This window comes from Protopterus annectens, chromosome 2.part2, assembly GCF_019279795.1.
Source record: "Protopterus annectens isolate FY-2018-M chromosome 2.part2, PAN1.0, whole genome shotgun sequence".
Classification (NCBI taxonomy): Eukaryota; Metazoa; Chordata; order Ceratodontiformes; family Protopteridae; genus Protopterus; species Protopterus annectens.
In genome coordinates this window covers 602,921,334-602,939,896 of record NC_056730.1, presented here as the reverse complement: position 1 = coordinate 602,939,896, position 18,563 = coordinate 602,921,334, and the positions used below count along the sequence as shown (strand labels likewise).

Below are 18,563 nucleotides of genomic sequence, written 5' to 3'. Positions count from 1 at the left end.
TGTCCTGTTTATTGTAGTGACAAGGTTTAGGTCCCTAGAGCATGTAGCTTGGAGGGATTGGGATTTCTTTAAGTGGAGCATGTCCAAAAGCTCTGGGTTTGACATAGCTTTGTGTGTTAGGCAGAGATCGCCTCTGAGTAGGTGATATGCGATGGAGTAAAGCTGCATTTTTTTTAACCAGTCGGCGTAGAGCATCTGTTTGAGGTCTGTAATCATCTTTGTGAGGTATTTCTGCAGCCTTTCCAGTTGTTATAGATGTCTAGTGAGGTACATACCAAAAGGGGTGTTGTACTCTATAATGGGTCTAATGAGTGACGAGTAGAGGAGAACAATGACCTCTTTTTTCCGGGATGAGAAACCTTTTGTGATGAGGTGTGCCATGTAGAAGGATTTCCTGACTACTGTTGCAATGTGATTATCAAAGGAAAGACTACTGTCCACCTGTGTCCCAAGGTCTCTTATCACACTTTCAGTGTTAAGTAGACTACCACCTATGTTGTAGTTCATGGGTGCAGAGTTTTTACCAAAAGAGATGACAATGCACTTTTTGGCATTGAGCTTGAGGCCATGGCTTTGACATCAGACATCTGTCTCAGGGAGGCCCTTTTATAGGATTTCCTATTTCTCATCCAATCATCAAGATTTCTCTTGAAGAGTGCTAATGAGGAGCTCTGTTTAACATAGATAGGTAGTCTGTTCCAGAGTATGGTAAGTCTCTGGGACAGGAATCTATCCCTCCAGCATGTTCTGTTTATTGTGGTGACAAGGTTTATGTCCCTACAACGTGTAGCTCAGAGGGATTGGGATTACTTTAAGTGGAGCATGTCCAACAGCTCTGGGTTTGACATAGCTTTGTATGTTAGGTAGAGATCTCCTTTGAGTAGGTGATACGTGATGGACTAAAGCTGGAGTTTTTTGAGACAGTCTGCGTAGGGCATCTGTTTGAGGCCAGTAATCCTCTTTGTGAGGTATTTATGTGGCCTTTCCAGTTTTTGTAGCTGTCTTGTGAGGTACATACCAAAAGGCGCGTTGTACTCTATAATGGGTCTAATGAGTGATGAGTAGAGGGGAACAATGGCCTCTTTTTTTCTGGATGAGAAACCTTTTGTGATGAGGTGTGCCATGTAGAAGAATTTCCTGACTACTGTGGTGATGTGATTATCAAAGGAGAGACTACTGTCCACCTGTGTCCCAAGGTCTCTTATCACACTTTTGGTGTTAAGTAGATTACCACCTATGTGGTAGTTCATGGGTACAGAGTTTTTACCAAAGGGGATGACAATGCACTTTTTGGCATTGAGCTTCAGGCCATGGCTTTGACACCAGGCATCTGTCTCAGTGAGGCCCTTTTGCAGGATGCATCATTAGGAGTTTTGATTATGGCTCCTAGTTTGCAGTCATCTGTGAAATTCATTAGCCAAAGACCTTCTGTGTTAGCCTGTACTTCAGAGAAGTAGATACCAAATAGGAGAGGACCCAAGACTGAACCCTGTGGTACTCCACTTGTCACTGGACTGAAGTTGGATTTGGAGTCTGCTACTTTCACAGTGTGGGTTCTGTCAGTGAGCCAGTTAGCAACCCAGCTTGTGACATAGGGATTTATACCTAGCTTAGGGAGTTTATCAATAATTCCAGAGTGGGGGATGGTGTTGAAAGCCATGGCGAGATCTAGATAAGCTGTGTGAACCACCTTATCCTCATCTACAGCTTTGGTGACTGCTTCAAATAAGTCTATCAGGCTTAGGAGACATAATCTGCCTTTTACAAACCCGAACTGGGTGGGGTCCTGAGTTTTGAGATTACCAATGTCATTGTTTATAAATCCCATGATGATATGTTCCATAGCCTTGCAGACTAGGCTCGTCAGGCTAATGGGGAGGTAGTTTCCAGGGTCTGTGGAGGCTGCCCCTTTGTGGAGTGGGATAACCGTTGCTGTGCACCATTCAGTGGGCACAAAGCCTGAGGTGAGGCTATGATTGAACATGGTACTTAGATGGGGTGCCAGTTCATTTTGTAGTTCATGTAGAATACAACCTGGGATGTTGTCAGGTCCCATGGATGCTGTGTTCTTGGTTTGGAGAGTGTGTTTTTTAACCTGTGCAGTCGTGATTACAAGAACTTTGCATTCTTCCAGTATGGAGATGGGCCTTTTAGGGGATGAAAGAGGGGTAAAGTTAGCACTGAAACTATCTGCCAAGATGTTGGCAGTATCAGTTGCTTCTGTATACTTAGTGCCATTGTGCTGTAACGCAGAGCAGATCTGAGTGTTGCCATGGAGATTCTTGACATAGCTATAGAATGCTTTGTGGTTGTCTTTAGAGTCAGTGGTGATTTTGTTTTCATAACTAGCTTTGGAGGATTTTATGTGGGATCTCAACTTCTTATTGAGGCTGACCAGGGAGTTTCTCCAATCATGGGATTTTACTCTTTTTTGCAACAGTTTCTTTCTTCTGTTGTAGAGTTTGTTTATGGCAGGGGACCACCAGACTGGCTTCATTTTTTTGGAGGATAGCATCTTGGTTCTGTTAGGGATTGCATGATCCATGCACTCGTGTAAGTGCTTATAAAGTGCATTTGTGTAGGATTCAGCAGTCATACCTCTATTGTCCGTCAGCATGGGTGTCATGAAGTTTGCCACTTCTGTCTTAAAAAGTGTGAAGTTGGCTTTGGAGAAATTTTTTATGGTGGTTTCCCTAATGGGGGCTGGGGGAGGGATGTGGATGTCAAGGGTGATTAGCTTGTGGTCAGATCTGACCAACGAGGAATTGACCTCTGGTGTGGAGCACTGGTTGCCCATGTTGGTAATAACCCAGTCTAGGATATTGCTGCCCCTGGTGGGGGTGTGGATAAGTTGATCCAAGGCATTGGAATTTATGAATTCCAGAAAACGTTGAGCACAAGAGTCGGTACATGAGTAGTTTTCCCAGTTAATGGTGGGGTAGTTGAAATCGCACATTATTAGGGTGTTAGGTTGTACCCTAATATTTTCCAGTGTATCAAGAAATGAGGAGTGGGAATCCTGGGGCTTGGTGGGGGATCTGTAGCAAGCTACAATTTGGATTGCAGTCTTGCCCAGAGTTAGTTGCACTTGGATAATCTCGGATGCATTATGCTGAGCAACTAGTCTGGAGGTGTGGATATCCTTAATGAATATGGACATGCGTCCGCCTTTAGTGTTACGGTCCAGGTTAGGTGGCAGAAAGGTGTGGTATGAATTATAGCCTGGTAATGCAGGGGTACTTTCTGGAGCCTTGAACCAGGTCTCTGTCACTGCACAGATGTCGATGTTCTCCATTTTAAGGAGTGCCTCGAGTGAGTGCATTTTGAGGTTTAAACTTCTAGCATTGAGTAGCAGTACCCTCAGATTCTGCTTGCTTGTACCTGTTATAGTGGTGAATTTGTCAATTGAACCTTGCCTAAAAAAAGGCACTGTAGGCGTGGCTAGAGCCTTAGCCAGTATCTAGAATCCCAGGGGTGACAGGTGCAGACCATCTCTGGCAAAGCATTGTGGTTTGTCGATCATGTCATCCCAGGCAGACAGATACTGGATCCCCTTAGAATGACACCAGAAGCTTAGCCAATTGTTGAAGTCAGTCATTTTGTCCTTGTACTGTGGTATCATTCTGGGTGATGGCAGGATGCTACTCAGGGCTAGGGTCATACCTGCCTGGGCTACAAGATCCCTTTTGATGTAGTCCAGGGAGGTACGTCTCAGGTCATTCACACCAACATGGATAATGACAGAGTCATATTTGTACTTGTTGTGGAGTGACCTGAGTGCATGCATTATGTGGTTGATCCTGGCACCTGACAAGCAGCTGACAGTAACTTTCTCCTTGTTTAGCCTGGTGAGTGGAACATCAGTGTGCATGACTATAGAGTCACCTATGACTAGAGTGTTGGGTACATTGTTATGCCTTATGGGCTGTGGTTGAGTGGCATACTTTGTTTGTGGGCTATGTATCATTTGGCTTGTGTTGAGGGGTGGAGGTTGCTTGTGTTTCTGCTTTGGAGGTCCCTGTTGCTTGGGCAGGTTTTTACTGAGAGCCTCTGCAAATGTAGCTGTGTGTTTTGTGTTTCTATGTGTATGTTTTGGTGGTGTAGGTTTTGAGGGACTATGTGAGGAGTGTGGTGTGGTGAAAGTGTTTACCTTCTCCTCTGGACTGTCTAGTCCAGTCTTGGGTGAAGAGAGCTTTGCTTCCAGTTTGGCTATATAAGTGCATCTCTCACAGGTAGTAGTGTTGGTACAATGCAATATTTTATGTAGAGCTGCACCATATGGTGGTCTGATCCTTTGGCTTTTAAAAGTCACATGTATTCCATACTCTGCATTTATGAATAAATCAGTTTTCTGCCCTTGACCACTTTTTCTTTTATACATTTTATGGTGTGATCATTTTTTTCTCACCAAACTCTGCTGGTAAAACTATATTGTTTAGCAGTTTATACAAAATTACACCTTTAACAATGCTGTTCCTCAACTTTTGCTCATATGACAAGCATTTTGACACAAATGCCATGGGGCAGCTCACCTGTCACATCTGTAACAGCTGAATACTTAATTTTCTGTATCGTATTTTTGCTCTATCAATTCATCTAGTCAAACCTATCCTTTCTTCCACCCATTCAGTTGTCGATTTTTCATACCTGAATTATCCTAAACAAGGTCAAAAGAACATAGTTTATTCAAGATATTAAACTTACTATTCTTGAAAAGGAGTTCCACTATGAGGAAACATGCTCAGTTTTGAGGAGCGTATATTACAGCATTGATGTAAATTTTCATTCATTCTTCAACCATTGGGTTCAGATCAGAACCTCAGTTATGACTCGGACATTACTATAACTCAGGCCAAATGAAACTTTCAAGCTCCACCCCACCCATAATGTACCAACCTCAAATATACCCCAGGTCTTGTTTCCCACTTTGCACATACAGACCTGGTCGGCTTTGCTCTTGAATGAATTTAGGGATAAGTACTATTTCAATAACTTTTTTATCCTTTTTAGTCTGGTGTACGCTTAGTGTATTTCTTAAATATCATTGCTGGCATTTTTCTTAAGGATTTAAACCTTTACTATATAACTTTTATCTTTACTTCTAACCTTGCTCTTACACCATCTGTGTATTCCTTTGTACCATCACTGGTACCCTTTTTTTTCCCTTTTTCATTCCTCCTTACCCTTTTCAAAAAGAAAAAAAAAACAATTTTCTTGCTATCTTTGCTTCTTCCATCACATCTGAAAAAGGATTTAAAAAGTGCAGGAAAGGTGCCCAAAAGCTACTTTATTCTGATGCTCATGATCTTGGTGTCTGTTGTTTAGGTCCAGAACATCTTAGTGTGGAATGTAGTGTTTGCAAGTGTTTTAATCCACAAGTAATGGCAGACCATAAAAATAAATATATTCTTAAAGGACTAATGCTTACTACTTTTTCAGGAAGTCATATCTGGACTCACCCCCCCAAGATAGCTTCTAAGAATGTTGCACAAAAGTCCATGAAAAAGTTGAGTTCTTTGGCTCCATCTTCAATGAAACCTCCACATAAAAAGTCCAGGTTGGATCTGAAGCCGTCCAGTTCCAATATTTCCTTAGGATCACCTAAAATATTTTTGACTCTGAGTACTTCAGATACTAAGGTACTTCCTTGGATCTGATAATCTCCCTCTATAAACCCAGTGCCATCTAGAGTGCCATCTCCCTTCCTTGAGGGACTGCATTCCAACTTACCATCTATTGCTTCATCTCGTTGTTCCAGGAGTCTCAGCAGAATGATGAGGACGTTTTTCTCTGTGCAGATACAGATGGGGGTTATCCTGGATCAAAACTCCTCTAGTCCGGAATCTTGGCCAGCTCTACCTTTCCAGTATTGGCTCCTTCTTCAATTCAACATTTTGTTTTGGAGTCCTTGGATCCCAGTTTGCCGAGACCATCTGGATTGGATCTGAGGATACTGGTGTCCTTGGATCCGATAATGTTTCTCAGAGTCCCTCGGCTCTGCCAAATTCGGAGCCAAGTTGTTCTCAGAGCTGAAGCTTCCTGGTATGATCTGAGGTATTGGAGTCACTCCAAAGTTTTCTGAGACATCTCTGTCCCTAGGACCCTTGGCCCTGGGCAGCTAGGCTCCAATCTCTGCATGGCTTCTCTGCTCCTTTGAATTCTTTATCCCCAGGATAGTCTTCCTTTGAGGTAGTGGAGAGAGTGTTTTCTGCTTCAGTGGTCTCTCTCCCATTGGATCGTCCTTCAACATTTCGTGTGTCTCTGCACCATGAGCCTTGACATGCAACTCTACAGGGACAGTCAGTCCAACCCCTCCAGACTACCCCGCAGGGTATCACCATCTCTTCCAACACTTCCATGTAACATTCCACTGAGGAAGTACCCCAGAAGAGAAAGTGCAAAAGGAGGCACTTGGCTTCCCCACAAGAATCAATCACTGAAGACACTGATTTTGATGAAGGGGAAGGATCCCATAGATTACCTGAAGACATCTCATTTGGAGACATTCTGGAGATTTTCAAGCAACAGGGTGGTTTGTTCTCCCAAAATCTTTCTCCAGAGGAATCAGTGTTTCTGGAGATGTTTGGGTGTGGCCCATCTACCTGGTGGGTAACTCCACTCACTGATGAGCTCATTGATTTGATCTCTCAGTGGGAATGGAAGGGATCTGATGTGGTTGAACCTATCCCCAAGAGACCAGACCAAATTCTGGTACCTCTGACAGAAAGGGAATACTGGAGTAAAGGCAGTACCAGTAGATGCCATGGTTGTGGCAGTTGTCATGAAGAAGGAAAATGCAGAACAAAGTTCCACTGTCCATCACCCTAATAGAGAGTCCAGGGCTTTGGACAGATTTGGGAAGCAGGTCTATGCTTCACGACCTTTACTCTTAGGTCGCTGAACTATTTGGTACATTTCACTAGGTTGCAAAGAGATTTTATAAAGGAACTGCCAAATACTCTTTCAGGGACCACTACTTCAGAGATTCAAGCATCGGTAGCCAAGCAGTTGATGACCCTTCAGTACATTCTACTTCGTCCATGAGGCATCTCTCAAATGCAGCTGAGGGTACCACAATGGCAGCGGATTCAGGCATCTCAATAAGGAGACATGCCTGGATGTGCTTGTGTGACTTTGTGGAGCCATTCAAGTCCTCTTTCATCAATGCTCCCTTTGACAGATCTTCCTCATTTGGTCCCAAGGTGAAGGACATACTCTCCAGCTGTGAAAAAGATGAAAAGACTCTCTCTGCTGTAGGAGTAAATTTTCTCCAGCTGTGAAAAATATGGAAAGACACTCTATGCTGTAGGAGTAGATTTTTCGACCCCTCAAAGGACCTTCTCTAAGAATCAATGAGGGGGATGGAAAATGTGGTTCAAAATATCTCAATGTCCTTTCCAAGAGCCACGTGGAGATGGTTCCCCCAGAGGCAGAGGGAGAATGCTAATAGAAGATGCTGCCCATGCAGGAGAGGTGGCCCGCAAAACCAAGGGTCTAGTGACACATGCTCTGACAGTCCCTATCAATAATCCTGAAAGGAGGCCTGATTGTTCCCCTCTGGAGGCAATCAGGGGTTGTTTATGCCTGCACCAGAGAGTTGGTTAGATATCACAAAAGACACATGGGAGGAGAGGATTATTACCAGAGACTATATAGTTCCCTTTTCCCTTCCACCTCCATCCTCACAAAAGTTTCCCCGATGTTCCACCCAATCAAAGCAAAGCAGCAGCACTGGAAATACAAAAGCTGCTAGAAAAAGAGAGTCATCCAAGAGATCCTGCCAGACCAGAAAGGATCCGAAACTTAATCAAGATTATTTTTAGTGCCAATGAAAACAGGGGGATCTCAGTAAATTGAACAGGTCAGTTTGACACTCAAATTTGAGATGGTCACAGATCAGTCCATCTTGCTGTTCCTAGGCAAGAATGATTGAATGTGCTTGATAGACCATCAAAATGCATACTATCACATAAAATTGAACAGGTAGTCCATTAGTTTTGTATGCTTCTGGCTTGGAGCCAGCCATTTCAAGTTCAGAGTCCTGCCCTTTGGTCTCACTACATCCCCCATGGTGTTCACCAAATGCAGTGGTGGCAGCTGAATTGAGACTGCAGGGGTTCCGGATGTTGCCATTTTTAGATGACTGACTCGTTAACACTCCGGCCAGGCATCTACTCATATTAGCGAGAGACCAGTTACTCCAAACTTGCTCCCTTCTGAAAATTACAAAAATTACAACCAATCTCAGTTGCAACCAACTCAGACACTGGAATTTCAATACAGTATCTGCAACAGCTTCACTTCCCTTAACCAGAGTGCAAACATTAAGATTCCATGTCACAAAAATTATTTACACCAAAGTTTTAGCCTAGTTGATTCTTCAAGCCTTGAGTCAATGTCAGCAGCCATAATTCTAGTACCCCAGCAAGATATAATATGATATTTCTTCAGTGGATGCTAGCATCCCAATGGTAAATTCTTTATCAGTGGATGTCAGTTCAAATAAGGATCACACAGGCATGCAAAACATACCTTTGGTGGTGGATAAGGTCAGATCAGCTTTCACAAGGCCATGCATTCATTTTCCCTCATCCCAAAGCCATAGTAACCACAGACGCACCTCAGATTAGATGAGGTTCTTCCTGGGGAAAACAGTCCAAGGTACTTGATCCTCTGAAGAGGCCAGTTTGCATATAAATGTCCTGGAGATGAGATTAGTACTTTTAGCATTGCAAGCCTTTCAGGATGCTGTACTGCTGGGGACAATTGCACTCCAAATAGACAATATATTAGTAATTTAGTACATCAACAAACAAGGATAAACCAGGTCTTACCCCTTGTGTCAAGAAGCACTCAGAATGTGGCAATGGGCAATCTCACCAAACCATTTTTGATAGCAACACACATTCTGGAGAAGTCCAACCTGACAGAATGGACCTGCTCAGTTTTGGTACTACTTCACAAGTGGTCTCTCAACAAGAAAGTGACGGAAGCGCTTTTTCATCAGTGGGGCAAGCCTTGCTGTGATCTTTTTTCTTCTTCCCTAAACAACAAGTGCAGAAGCTTTTTTGCCCTAATCCCCCCAATGGGGGAATCAATGAGGGATGTTCTGCTCCATGATTGGGCCTCCGATCTTCTCTATGCTTATGCACCAACTCCATTGATTCCCATGTTTCGACAGAAAACTGACTGAAGAGCAAAGTCATCCTCATTGCACCTTACTGGCCTCAAAAGGTTTGGGTCCCCTTCCTTTGGCCTCATCTTCTTTACCCACCTCGGATTCTTGATCAGATTCCAGACCTACTGTCTCACCCAACAGGCATGATTCATCAAGATATCTGAAATCTCAAGCTAACAGAGTGGTTTATCCACTTCCGTTAATAGACAGACATCCTATGCTCTCATCTCCTGTCCATCATATACTTTTGTCTTCCCATAAAACTTCTACTAGGAAAATCTACAAGAGTAAATGGAAGAGGTTTGTTTGTTGGGCGCATCAAAATCTTATTGATCCCTTTTCAACCCCTACACAAAGTGCTTAGAGTTTTTGGCAGAAATTTTTAATGAGGGAGATAGCTCCTCTACCATTAATGTTCAATTGGCAGTAATCTCTACTTTCATGTAGGACCTGACAATTCTTCTCTAGCCTCCCCTAAGATATGCAAGGCTTTCCTAAGAGGTGCTATTTTACTTAGACCACATTATAAATATCTTACTCTTCCATGGGGTTTGAATCTTCTGTTGCAGGCCTTAATCCATTCCCCTTTGAACCAACAGGGAAATGTGATGTTAAATTTCTGACCTGGAAGACGATATTTTTAGTGGCTATTACCTCTGCTAGGAGAATTTCAGACCTTCAAGCATTATCATCTAAATGTCCTTACTTGATTTTCCATAAGGATAGGCTGATAGTAAGAATTAATCCATCCTTCCTTCCTCAGGTGGTGCTAGAATTCAGTATTTTTTATTTATTTATTTTACATTTGTTTACTGGGATAGTCCGACTGGACACATGTCCATTTACAGAGGAGGCCCTGGGAGAAAAGCTCCACATTCAGTACAGAAAAACAAATAGTTATACAATATGATAACAATATGATCATCTATACAGAAGCAAAAAATTGACAACAGATAAAAATACAACTTTTGATACAAAAAACAAAATTAGACACTAGATAAAAATACAACTTTCGATACAGAAACAGAAACTGATACTAGATAAGCATTATAACTAACTATAGAGACAAACAGAGACTATTTAGCAATTAATTAGTGTAAGTTTAGCATGAGCTAGTATAACTATTAGAAACTTGAGTAGAAAATAAAATTCCTGATACTATAGAAAAAAATTACAGTGGGAATAATTGGATATGAAGCTATCTGGAGTGGTAGAAACAGTGATAATTAGGTAATGCATGGACATAGCCAGGAATTCATTAAGTGTAATTTAAGTGAGTTTTTGAACAGCGTAATAATGGAGGCAGAAGATAAAGCAGGGGGAAGCTTATTTCAGGATTTAGCTACATTATGGGAGAATAGTGCTTTACCTGCAGTGTTGTTAGCCTTAGAGACACAAAGGAGTGATTTGTCAGTGGAGCGCAGGGGACAATTTGATTTATTTATTTAACATTTATTTACTGGAAAAGTCTGACTTGGAATGAGCCAATTTTCAGCAGAGGCCTGGGGAGAAACCCTCCAGATGCATGTCTTTATTTTATTTTATTTTTATTTTATTTTACATTTGTTGACCAGGCTAGTCTAACTGGATATATGTCCATTTTCAGTAGAGGCCAGAGGAGAAAAGCTCAGAGAAAAAGAAAAACAGTTAAAAACAAATTACACATAGATAACTGTACATTCAAAATCAATTAGATAACTATGCACTCATGTACAGTTATTATTTCAGCAGCAGTAAGCAAAATAGGGTAACACTATGAATATAGATAGCTATACATCCACAAACAATGAGATAACTATACATTCATATACACTTGTTATTTCAACAACAGTAAGCAGATAGGGTATCACTATGAAGATTTTTGTTTCAGTTATTTGGAGCAACAGCTAGCATAGACAGATATATGCATTAGTCAGTTAACATATTGTGTCGAAGAAATTGACACAGGACAGTGATGGGTAATGAAGAGGGCAAATTATTTATATTTTTTTAGAAGTGTGCAGAAGAAAAAAATGTAAGAGAATTGATGTAAGAAAGGGTAAAGGCAAGGAAAGATAGTATCAGTCAGGCTTAGTGCATGTGCAAAGCCATTTGGATTTTAAGAAAATTTTTAATTGTTTCCTGAAAAGATGGATGGATGTAGTAGAAGTTAGTTCAATTGGGAGTTTGTTCCACAATTTACCAACAGAGTTAGAAAATAGACAGTCCCCTGATTTGTTTTTAGATTTTAACATGGCTACTTATAACCTATTTGCAGAGTGTAGGGTTGGAAGGCTTTGATAAGAATTGATAAGAATTGAGGAGGTTACCGAGTATAGGTGTCTTTGTGGGATGGTGTAAGATCTTGTGGATAAAGGTGAGTTGCTGGTAGAGTAGCTGATTTTGTATTTCCGGCCATCCTAGTAGTTTTAAATTTTGGCAGTGGTCGGTTCTAAATGGGGTTCCTGTGGCAAATCTAGCTATGTTGTTGTATGAAGTGGTCAGTTTATTTAAATTGCTTTTGGTTAGGTTTGTGTATATGGTTGAGGCATAGAGAAGGGTTGAAATCAGGTGAGTTTGAGCAATAGCAATCTTGGCTGAGGCTGTGAGAAATGGTTTGAGTTTATACAGGAAACCAAGTTTTCTATTTACAGATTTAATAGTTAGGTTAATGTGTGTGTCAAAGTTGAGATTATTATCTATTGTTACACCTAGGAGTTTAGTGGTAGTGTCAGGAGTGATGATAATACAATTATTAGAGATAAGTAAGAGACTGAGTGGAGGGGTCTTTTGTGTGGGCGTGAACAGTAGTAGTTTTGGTTTTTTTTTGGGTTCAAGAGGCGACACCGTTGGTGGAACCATTTTTCCACTAAGGTGAATACAGTTTGTGTCCTGTTTTGGAGTTCAGTTGGAGAGGAAGCAGCGCAGATTAGAGTTGAATCATCGGCATATTGTATGCAGGTAGTTTGGTTTGGGAAAGGGAGGTTTTCAGATCATTAATGAAAATACTAAAGAGGAGTGGACCCAAAATAGAGCCTTGTGGGACTCCAAGAGTGATTGGGAGCTGGGGATAAGTTGTTCTCCCAGCGCACAGCTTGTTGTCTATTTTTGAGGTATGAATGAAACCATTTAACTGCTTGAGTATCAATTGAAAGAGATTTGAGAATATTTGATAGTAATTGGTGGTAAATCCATATCAAAGGCCTTGGAGAGGTCTATAAAGAGAGCTGAAGAGAGAAGGTTATTATTTCTGTTTTTAATTAATGCAGTCAGTAAAGGATAAGAGTGCAGTTCTGGTGCTGTGGAAAGGCCTGAAACCGTGTTGGCAGTCCACTAATAGATTATTTTCAAGGAGGTGATGCAGTAGTTGACGTTGAATACATTTCTCCATAACTTTTGCTAGGGGTGAGAGGAGGGCTATAGGGCGGAAGTCTGAGAGTTCATTTGAGTTGCCTCCCTTAAGCATGTGAGATTTTACAGAGAGATGGGATATAGGATTCAGTAATGGTTCTATTTATGAGGATGGAGACTGGGTAGGCTAGTACCCCTGCTGCAATTTGCAGGTATTCTGCTGGAAGGAGATCAACTGATGGTGTACATGGTTTTAGTTTAAGAAGCAGAGTGTGGATGAGGGATGTGGGAAAGAACTGAAGATGAAAAGTTTGGGGTCAATTGGTTAGCGGGGGAGATTCTGTGGTGGTGACAGGTGGTAAGGTGTTAGCTAGGGGTTGGACAGTTTCAGAGAAACATTTATTAAATGTGTTGACAATTTGGTTGGGAGAGCTTTGAGTTAGGTTAGAGGGGGTAGGAGTTTTGGAGTGACCTGAATGCAACAGTTTGTTGATTCCTGACTAGAACTTTTGTAGGTTTTGCTGTTGAGTTTTGTCTTTGTAACGTGGGAGGAAACCAGAGCACCCAGAATGAATGCAGTGAGGACATGCAGACTCCACACAGAAAGCATCCTGGCCAAGAATCCAAATGGAGAACCTGTTGCTGTGAGATGGCAGTGCAAACCACTGCACTGCACCACTTGCCAGTTTTCTTCTCAATATTTGAAAAACAAAAGTGAATATACATTACATTTGCTGGATGTTCATTGACAGTTACATTTCTACTTACACAGAACAAAAAAGATTAGAAAATCTGATCAGTTATTTATATCCTTTGCAGATAACAAATTACGCAAATCAGTTACAAAGGTAACATTGGCAAGATGGATTAGTGATTATATAGCCTAAGTCTATAATAAATTGGGCATTTCATTGTCAAAACCTTTAAGAGCCCACTCTACTAGATCTATTGCAACATTGTCAGTATTTTTATCCAGTCATTCCATGGATGACATATATGCAACTGCTGCTTGGGCTAATCCTCATTCTTTTATTACTCATTACAAATTGGATCTGGTCTCAAGGGGTAGAGCAGCCTTTGGTTCAACTGTGCTCAGGAACATCCTTCATCATTAGAATTCATCCAGGATATTAGGTAGGTGGGGAATCTGTCCCAGTAGTTGAGGAATGAATGAAAATTGACATCAGATAAAGAAGTTATACACTAACCATAACATTCCATATGCGTTGTCCATTTTCAGTCTTCCTGAATTCTCCACCTCCAAATCCCCGACCTTTGTCATCATGGACTTCTAGAAGAGCTAGATGTTTTAAAGATACCACATTGTCATGTATGGAGCTCTAGATATTGGTTTTCCTTTCTTAGGAACATTATTGTGATATTTATTACTTATGTCATTTAGCAAACAAGATCTGAGGTATGTTAGAGGTTGGTAAATTATGGGTAGGGAGGAGCTTGAGAGTTTCAGTTGGCTACGAGCTACAGTAATATATGAGTCAGATCTGAGCCCAATGGTTGAGGAAAAATGAAAATGGACAACACAGATGGAATGTTATGGTAAATACAGAACATGTTTATCTATAAGATTGAAAACCATAATTAGAAACAAAACGTTTCATGTTTTTCCATTTAATATATGCAGTCTGATCACTTGCATTTGTATTTATTAATTTGTAAATGGAAAGGATTATTAGGTGTAAATATCTGAATAATGGATAATTTTGGTCTACTGGGAAGATGAGAGGTGTGTGAATTTTGATATACCTTGCACTGCACAGCATAGTCATAGTTATCTGCAAAAGCCTAATGTTAGCTGTGCTACTCTCCATGCTGCTTACATGCTGTTCTTAAAATTGCAGATGTGAATGTTTTTTTCAGTAAGCAAACACAGACAATATTTTAAACTATGATACATTTATACTTGCACAGGATTAGTCTAGAACATGCAATACAATTAAAAGGGAAGCAAATAGTGTTTTCCCACTTTTCTGTATTTTTTTGTTCTTAGAAGAAGAAAAACATCTGAAACCATTGTTTCTGTTTATTTTTAGTTATGGATATAACTGAAATAATTAAAGGTAAAGCTGACAGTGATGAAGAAAAACAGCACTTTATTCCATTTCAACAGTAAGTAGACAATCTATTACTGCATCTTCTTAGGATAAGATTTCTGACAGATCCTAACAGACCAAGTCTGAAACTGTCATATAACGTAAGAGTTTTTTGAGACAGGAGTATGAACCTGACAATGATATAACAGAATTGTAGGATGTTTAGCCACTGAACTAACTTTTCCAGCTTAAGGGTCTAGGAGACGCTGCATGTGCAAGACAATGTTTTGTGTGTGTGTGTGTGTGTGTGTGTGTGTGTGTGTGTGTGTTTGTGTATGTGTACATATATGCATCTCTTAATGTAAAGCTGAAGTACATATTGACTTGTTGCATGGGTACTGTTTTTTTTTCACTCATCATAGCTATGGTTAAAAAGTCACACTTTTGAAAAAGACAGTCCTTATTCATTGTTCAAATTCTGTTAGCAGCTGACTTCAGATAGAAATAGCCAGTTATAACATTAAATGGTGGATAGATACAGCTCCATCATTCTGTCTGTCTACATACTTCAAGAAAAAGAAATATAAAGCATTTATTTATTTATTATTTATTTATTTTACATATGTTGACCGGGATAGTCCGACTGGATGTATGTCCATTTTCAGCAGAGGCCCGGGGAAAAAAGCTCCACATTAAGACAATTTACAAGACAGAAATCTTGACCATATACAATACAGATAATGTCAGACAGGTAAACCATTTCAAATACAGGAACATTTATATAGTACTGTTACAGTAACATATCAACATACCCGACTAAATAAGTTAAACATTTTGAGTAAAAGGATTAATAAAACATATTTTTTTGAGGGTAGCATTGTTTATAAAGTTTACCAAACCTTAGGAGGTGAGCTACTACAGTAGGAATTAAGAGAGAATGTCAGAGCACCTGAAATAGCATGTTAAAGATAGATAGTAAAGAATGGTCCTGCTAGGGGAGAAAGTGTCAGTCAGGATTTGTGCATGGGCAAAGCCATTGGGCTTTAAGGAAGATTCTTAGATGCTTCTTGAAAAGAGGGGTAGAAGAAAGAGCTTTTAGTTCAGTTGGAAGAGTGTTCCAAGAGTTACCAATAGAGTTTGAGAACAAGCTATCTCCAGATTTGTTGTTGGACTTAAGGGTAGCTACTAGTACCTTATTAGCTGATCAAAGGGTTGTTAGATTTTTATATGGGCAGGTAAGGGTAGAGAGTATGGGTGTATCTGTGGGATGGTGTAAGATCTTGTGTATAGTAGTAAGTTGCTGGAAAATAATCTGGGTTTGCAATTCCAGCGTAAGTGAAGTAAGAGAAAGTGAAGTACACCAAAACTAGATTAAAATGAAGGGAGTAATAAACCAATAGCCCACACATTGTAATTACCAGGCTGCTTCTTCCTCATTATTGTAACATTTTGATTTTGTTCCTTTTTGAAATGCTGTTAGATGTGCCCTTGTACAGCTGCTTTCCCTAAAGGCACATCTGATTAGTCTCAGCCATGACTAAGACAGACAGGATAAAAACAATTCTTCAAAAGGCAACTGGATCCCAAATATGGAAGTTACATTTTAAAATGGAAAATGATGAAAGAAAATATCAGATGTTTCCTAGCCAAAATACAGTTGCTGGGAAGGTGTGTGTGTGTGTGTGGGGGGGGGTGTTGCTCAGTAGAAAAGGTAAGGGAGGGAGCTTACATGAGACTATGAATTGTAACAGCAAGGCTGTTTACCTTATATTGCTGTCATGCATTGTTAATATGTATCCATGTATGTAGTTTATTAGATCTGAATGTTACCCTGGATGCTACATTTCCTACCACCTTTTCCTTATCTGTAAACTCACTAACTTGCATTTCAGCATATGATTTTTGTCACTAGATTTTGCTGTTATAAGGAGTAGCTTTTCATTTAAAGAAGGTCAGAAAGATATGTATCTATCACCTGCAAACTCCTAAATAACTACTTGCCTCATTGGTCTTAAAACACTGCCACAAATCTATCATTAACAACTATTGCACAGTAATGCATATCCCTCCCCCCCAGATTGCCTGCCACACCCATATTACTGTCATGCACATTGACCCCTCTTTGTCACAGGCAAATAAATTGTCTTCACTGTCAAATGACTGCATATACATACTGTCTCTTCAAAGACTTTCCTTCAGAAAAACAATTGTGCATTTTGTATCTGTCTGAAGATGGCAGCAGATGGCTGCCTATAGATGCTTTTTGGTTTTCAAAGTTTGGCTATTTTGATGTCCTTCTATTCATCTGTTGCAGTATTCTTAACATGAGGGAGATATTTTCAGAAGGCGACTCGACATTGGCCAGTATACAAATGTCTTTCACTAGTGTAGGATGCGTGATATGTCGCATGTAGGCTGCTGTTGTTCATCGGCCATAAAAGTGACATATGCACACATATACCTCAGAACTTCTCTGCCACGAGTCTGTACATCAGCTTGAATGTTGGTCTGCTCGCTGAGCCATTTGCTGTTTTCTGCGAATTCTCAGATAAGTGTCCCATTGGGGAAATCTTGTTTCTTTTACTACTGTTTAGTGGTAGGGTTCATGTCACCCAAAAAAGGCAAATGCCAGCGTGGAAGACAAATTCCACATAAGGATAACCATCTTCAGTGTCTGTTTTGCTTAGAGCCTACTCATGATCACAAATCCTGTCCCATTTACCAGGCTTTTGTACCCAAGACCCTTAGATGTAGGCTTTCCCTCTTGGCCATTTACTTGGAAAAAACAGCACCTAACGATGTTAGAGAAGAGCGAGATGGAGGGATCCTCAGGGCCCGAGTGCGAGTCGGTCACTAAGTGGAAGGCCAAAAAGCTGAGGACTGAATCTGCTGCTGTGTCTCTTCATGCAAACATCTCTCCTGAGGTGGATGAGAGCCCAGAGATATGTCCGTTTTCTGGTTCCTGATCATAGGCTGATCCCGATGTTGAGGCCACCTTCAGTCTGACCACTGGCACGTCCTCAGAGGCTGACCAGCCATCCAGGATGCAGAGGGGGAACCAAGGCTCATAATAACTGAAGGCCATAAAGGGATACCTCAGATCCTGGTGGAGGAGGAAATTCACTTGGATATCATTGAGTGTAGGCCTACGTTAGGTTCTGCAACACTACATGGGACAGACCTGCATCAAAAGAAGAAGCAAAAAACAAAACATCTGTCCCCTCCAAAGGAACCTTATTGTGACTGGGAACAATTCACCCAAGGCATTTTAAGGCTCTTATGGCCTTTAAGCCTCCCTCGGGAGTTCCAATACCTACACCACCATGTACAGCATCTCCACAAAAAAAAAAAAAAAAAAAAAAAGAGTCAGAGAAGAGGTTTCCTCAAATGTTGAGGCATCCACAGAAGAGGAATCTTTGGCCTACTCTTCACAGATCCCCTTCCCTCTAGATTATGCTTCCCCAAAGAAGGATTCCAATGTAACTGACTCACCAATGGAAGAACTCTCATTGGTGAGATCTTAGTTAAAGTGAGAGAACATTTCAAATGAGATAGCACTCAGGCATCTGAAGTACAAAAAAAGGTACTACAACCTTCTTCAGTTGGACTCACTCAGTCTTTCAGCTATTCCTCCTGTGTTACCTGCTTTCCTGGAGCCTTTGCCTTGGCTTCCAAGGTCCCAGACTCCCAGCCTCCTGCTCCTAAGAAGCTTGACTGATTTTACAAGGTCCCTGAGGAATGTAAGTTCTTGTTTAAATGTCCTTCAGTATCGCCATTTATGATTTCAGTGATTTCAGATAAACCATCCTGGTAACTACCTTCATCCTCTCTCCTTCCTTCAGATAAGGACAGCAGGAACCTGGAAAGACTATGCAAGAAAATGTACACTTCAGCCATATTGGCATTTAGAGCCATTAACTACCAGGCACATATGATCAAATTTGCCCTAGTCTTTCTCTCCCAACTCTTCCAGGTCAGTTTAGATTTACCTGACTCCATCAATA

At 40.8% G+C, this 18,563-nt stretch overlaps 1 protein-coding gene across 1 annotated transcript in view; it reads left to right on the top strand.

The window, feature by feature from the left end:
• Positions 1–18,563, top strand: part of LOC122795974 (dedicator of cytokinesis protein 2-like) — a 2,887,083-nt gene that overhangs the window by 1,057,985 nt on the left and 1,810,535 nt on the right. The window contains exon 11 of the mRNA XM_044064456.1: positions 14,560–14,635. Within this exon, the coding sequence (XP_043920391.1) occupies positions 14,560–14,635 (76 nt within the window). The remainder of the gene's footprint in view (positions 1–14,559; positions 14,636–18,563) is intronic.